At 63.1% G+C, this 4852-nt stretch overlaps 1 protein-coding gene and 1 long non-coding RNA gene across 3 annotated transcripts in view; one reads left to right on the forward strand and one right to left on the reverse strand.

Moving 5' to 3' along the window:
* LOC107183481 overlaps positions 1 to 4852 on the reverse strand; it is a 21850-nt gene that overhangs the window by 863 nt on the left and 16135 nt on the right. The window lies entirely within an intron of this gene.
* The window catches only part of PRR35 (proline rich 35), a 5229-nt gene extending 377 nt beyond the window's left edge, over positions 1 to 4852 (forward strand). Inside the window, exons 2-3 of one of the 2 annotated variants that reach the window (XM_006766158.2) lie at positions 2576 to 3711; positions 3980 to 4852. In XM_006766158.2, the coding sequence (XP_006766221.1) occupies positions 2615 to 3711; positions 3980 to 4613 (1731 nt within the window). In that variant the 5' untranslated portion in view covers positions 2576 to 2614 and the 3' untranslated portion in view covers positions 4614 to 4852. The remainder of the gene's footprint in view (positions 1 to 2575; positions 3712 to 3979) is intronic. The other variant, XM_015565580.1, reaches the window with a different exon arrangement.

Consider the following 4852-nt stretch of genomic DNA (forward strand, 5'->3'; position numbering starts at 1 on the left):
GAGGGCGCCCTCCAGGGCGAGGCTGGGGAGGGCAAGGGGGAAGGGGATTGGGGTCTTACGGAGTAGCCTGCTCACCCCCTCCACCCTACACCTTGCGGGGTGCCCCCGAGTCCCAAAGGGGCCAGCGGGATGGGTGAGCTGTGATCCCTCGGTGGCTGGTGGCTGCTCCAGGAGCTGAGCGTCCCTTCTCCCCTCCAGCTCTCCCCCAGACAAGGAAAGGTTAGTGGGATCGGGGGTCTGGGCTGGCGCAATGTGGGTGCAAGCCCCTCTGGAAGCATGCACCCAGTCACGGGTTGGGACACGTGTGCAAATGAATGTGCCTTTGGATGCATGCGGGTGCGTGCTGGTGTCTGGGGGTGTCTCACGCTTGTGCACAGCATGCCAGGTGGGTGTCAGGCATCCTCTGGGTCCCTGTGCGGCCAGCAGCTGCTGAGATGGTTCCTGGACAAGCCCCCCACTCGCTCCTCCTGAGTCCTGGGGCCCAGGAGGGCACCCCCACCCCCAACCCCCGAGTCCAGGGACTGGGCTGGGAGGTGAGGTGGGCGGTGGCACCAGGCAGCACAGCTGTGTGGCTCCCAGGGCTGGGTGATCGATGGCCCCAGCACAGCCGTCTCTGTCTCCCCAGCATACATGCCCATTTGTCATCTGTATCTTAGGGGGCTGGGGGCTGGGGCCTGCCTCTACACCCACCACTAAGTCCAGGGCAGTCTGCAGCCTTGTGGGGAGCCCCGAGCCCTTTCCTGGTCCCAGCCCCCTCCTCCCAATCCCTCACCCCACTTGGAGCCCCATCCCCTCCCAGATGTAGACATCCACAAACTGCTCCCCTAATCTCTGCTTACCCTACCTTCCACGTCCTGGACTTGACCGTGCTAACCCCCTCTCAAAGGCCTCTTCGCATGGACAGCCTATTCTACCGCTCTGGCCGTCCCCATCTCGGGGGTGCCCACCCAGTGTTTGAGAGCGGCAGACATGACTGCCTGCCATGTGCAGAGCCCGAGGGCCAGCAGGGAGAAAACCTGCTCTCTGTGGCTGCCCGGCTGCCTGGCCCCCCTGCTTAACCCACTGGCCATCCCTGAGCCCTGGGAAGCAGGGTGAGTGTGTCCGTCCGCATCTATGAGAGTGTCTGTGACCATGTATGTAGTGTGCATGTATGTGGGCACATTGCACTTGAATGTGTCTGAGTGTCTGCTCGCACCCTGCCTGCGCTGTGAGTACATTCATATGCAGTTACCATGTCCACACGGGTGTGGTGTGAGTCTTGTGTGTGCTGGTGCCGGACCCCATGAATCTTGGAGGCCCACTCTATTCCGACTCGGCCCAGCGGTGCAGAGGCTGTCCCTCCAGGCACTGAGTGAGAGCTCGACTAGAGTGCACACACTTTCCTGGCGCCCCACGCAGGCACACACCGGGGAGTGGACAGCCCAGGTGGTGGCCCAGATGGAGTGCAGAGCGGCTCTGAGTGAGCATGCAGGGCATGGGAAGAGGAAGAGGTCTTGGCCGAGCTCGGCAACTGCAGGCTCGGCTGCTGACCTGCCCGAAGCCACCCAGATGGAGCCGGGCTGAGCAGGTGGCTGTGCTGGGGGGCCATGCTGTGACGTCCACGCCCCCCAGCCTGGCCCACCCCACGTGAGGCTGACCCCCTCAGAAAGCTCGAGTACCCAGTAGGAGCACACACTCATGCGTGTGCACATAGAGGCTCGAGCCTTCTGCCGGCTGCTCATCGCAGTGGCTTTTATCTCAGCTTCCCGGCACAAGCAGGGGGTCTTTGCGGGGGAATAAGACAAGGAAGAGCTGATGTCCCCCAGGACCAGGCCTGGTCACACTCAGCTTCTTCCAGTCACTCACCAATGCCCGTTGGGTAAACAGAAACAGGTCTGGATGGAATTACCCCAGAACTGGGCCTGCTGGGGGCTAGCTGGGCCTGAGGCAGAGATAAAATACAAGATATCTAGTTAAACTTAAATTTCAGGTAAACGACAAATGCTTTTTATAGTATGTTCCAAATATTGGCTAGATTATACTTTTAAAAAAAAGTATTTGTCATTTATTTGAGTCAGATGTAACTGAGCATCCTGCATTTGTTTTTGTTCTTTTGTTTGTTTTGTTTTATTAATCTACACCCAAGGATATTTTTTTCCATAGATTTTTTAGAGAGAGTGGAAGGGAGGGAGGGAAGGAGGTAGAGAGAGAGAAACATCCATGTAAGAGACACACATCGATTGGTTGCCTCCCACACACGCCCCAACCGGGCAGAGATGGAACCTGCAACCCAGGTGGGTGCTCTTGACCAGGAATCGAACCCGAGACCCTTCTGTGTGGACCGACGCTCTAGCCACTGGGCCCCACCGGCCAGGGCTGGATCCCTGCATTTTTATCATCTACACCTGGTGGCTCTAGAAGTGTGGGTGGAGAGGGACTGAAGGGGGAGGTGGGGAGAGTGTTCTAGGTCCGAACTACATGTGAAAAGGCCGGGGAAGCCCAGGCTCCGGGAGGAGGCAATGCCATGCCCAGCTAGCTCTACCCCTGGAGCTCTGGGAGCTGACAGAGGCACTGACCAGGGCCCCCTTGTCTGCAGGTGGCCATGGTGCCGTGGCCGGTCCACTAGCAGGCTGCCATGTCCCGAGAGGTAGCGGGCTCCTGCCGCCTGGGCTCCGGGGCGCGGGCACGGGCACGGAAGCCCAAGAAACCCCACTACATCCCGCGGCCCTGGGGGAAGCCCTACAATTACAAGTGCTTCCAGTGCCCGTTCACCTGCCTGGAGAAGTCACACCTGTACAACCACATGAAGTACAGCCTCTGCAAGGACTCCCTCTCGCTGCTGCTGGACTCCCCCGACTGGGCGTGCCGCCGGGCCCCTGCCACACCCCGGCCCCTGGAGCCCGCCACGGACTGCCCCTCTGACCCCACAGAACGGGGCAGGCGACCCCGAGGGGCTCGGCTCCCAGATGCTCCCGCCACTCCCGACCTCGTTGTCACTGACCTTCTCTCCCTGCACCGCTGTGTCGGGGGCCCCAAACCAGAGGCTGAGGGATCCCCAGGGACACCACCCCCTGCATCCAAGGACGCCCAGAAGGGTGTGGGCCTGGGAGGGCTCCTGGCCGAGTCATGGAAGCCAGGGCTGGGCAGGGGCCCCAGGAGCATGGCTGTGGTAGACTCAGCTGCAGTGGGCCCTGAGAGCAGTGTCCCCTGCTACCCTCCGCCCACCTCCAGCGAGTTCCCTGAGGCCCACAGTCTCCAGCTGTCCCTGCTGGGAGTCAACTACCCTCTTGGCCCCAGCCTCTTTTCCTACCTGGGGCCCTCCCTGGCCACGGCAGCCCATATGCCCTTCCTGGGCTCGGCCAGCCCCCTGCTTCCCCCAGCCTCTGCCTTCCCCGCCCTGCAGCCCCTAGAGCGCCCCACCCCTATCCCCCGCCTGTACTACCCTCTGCTCCTGGAGCACAGCCTGGGGCTGCAGGCAGGCAAGGCCGCTGCCCCTGCCAAGCCCCCTGCTCCTCCCAAGGGACCCCCTGGGACTCTGGCCCCCGGGCTGTTAAAAGTGCCAGTACCTGGGCTGGGTGGGCCCTGGCCCTGTGGTGCCCCCAGGGACCCAGGGCAGGAGGGAGGGCTGGAGCTGGCTGCCCAAAGTGACCCCAAGAGGAAGCTGCCCCCGGGAAGCACGCTGGAGCCCCCGAAGGCTCCCTCCAGCTTGGCCAACTTTGGTTCCCAGAGCAGGTAGGTGTCAGGGTTCCCCAGTCATGTTGGGGGGTGGGTTGAGGTTGGGGGAGGAGGGCTGGGCCTCTGTTCTGACTTAGTGTCCAGGAATATGTGCCTCAGGCCACAGGGAGGACACTGAGACCAGAGAGCCAGTCTGTCTGTCCTTCCGGGGCCCCGGGTCTCTAGGCCAGGGAGACAGACTGCACAGGGGGCACGAGAGAGAGTGGGGCAGAGGCTGGGGAACTGGGGGGGCAGCACAGCCTTCTGACCGGCTCCTACTCCCTAGCCTGCGGAATGGCCCCTCCGTGATTCTCTGGCCTGAGGACAAGGAGCCAGGCGACCCCGAGATCCTGGGCCCTGTCTCCCCGCTGTCCCAGCAGCCACCGGGCCTGGTGCTGGGGGTCCCTGGGCATGTGTGTGAGGACCTGACCCGGGCTCTCGGAGACTATGCTAGGGTGGAGCAGCGCCTAGGGCAGTTGGCACCTGCCAGGGGCCTGGCCCCACGGCCGCTGCGGGAGCAACTGGGCAAGATCCGCAGGGAGCTGCTCACCATCCACCAGGCGCTGGAGCAGGCCGTGCGGCCCCCAGACGTGCCACTCGACCTCTCTGTGAAACGGACGCCCTCCAAGGTGCCCGAGGTGTCCTCAGGGTCCTGGGGGCAACCAGAGCTGGGTTCTGTATTGGCCCAGAGAGCCCCTGAGCCACCCAGAATGCTGGGCCCCACAGTGGCTGAGCCTTTCTCTGGCCAGACCACCAAGTGCGAGGCCGACTCCAGTGTCCCTCCCCCGGGACTCCCCCTCCCAGCCCCAGATGACCCTGTGATTCCTGGCAGCGGCTGGGGCCCCCGTGGCAGGGCTGGGGGCTCCTGGCCTCCCGAGGCTGCCTCTGGCCTGCAGAGCCCCCCAGGTGCCGAGGTCTGACCACAGCTCCTGCTGCCCCCTCTGTCCGTAACAGACAGAGGCCCTTCCCCAATCCCATGCACACCTGGCCCCCTGCCTGCCTCAGCCCCAGGGGCAGGCACCTGGAGTCTGCCCAGCATGCCCGTGAACAGACCCCACCCACCACGGCCGCGGCCTGTCTCTGGGGCCACACAGGGACAGCAGAGTCGCGGCTTTTTATTGATCACAGCTGTGGACATTAAAAGAGAAGCCACCGCCAC

The sequence above is a fragment of the Myotis davidii genome, unplaced genomic scaffold, assembly GCF_000327345.1.
Source record: "Myotis davidii unplaced genomic scaffold, ASM32734v1 scaffold100, whole genome shotgun sequence".
Taxonomy (NCBI): domain Eukaryota; kingdom Metazoa; phylum Chordata; class Mammalia; order Chiroptera; family Vespertilionidae; genus Myotis; species Myotis davidii.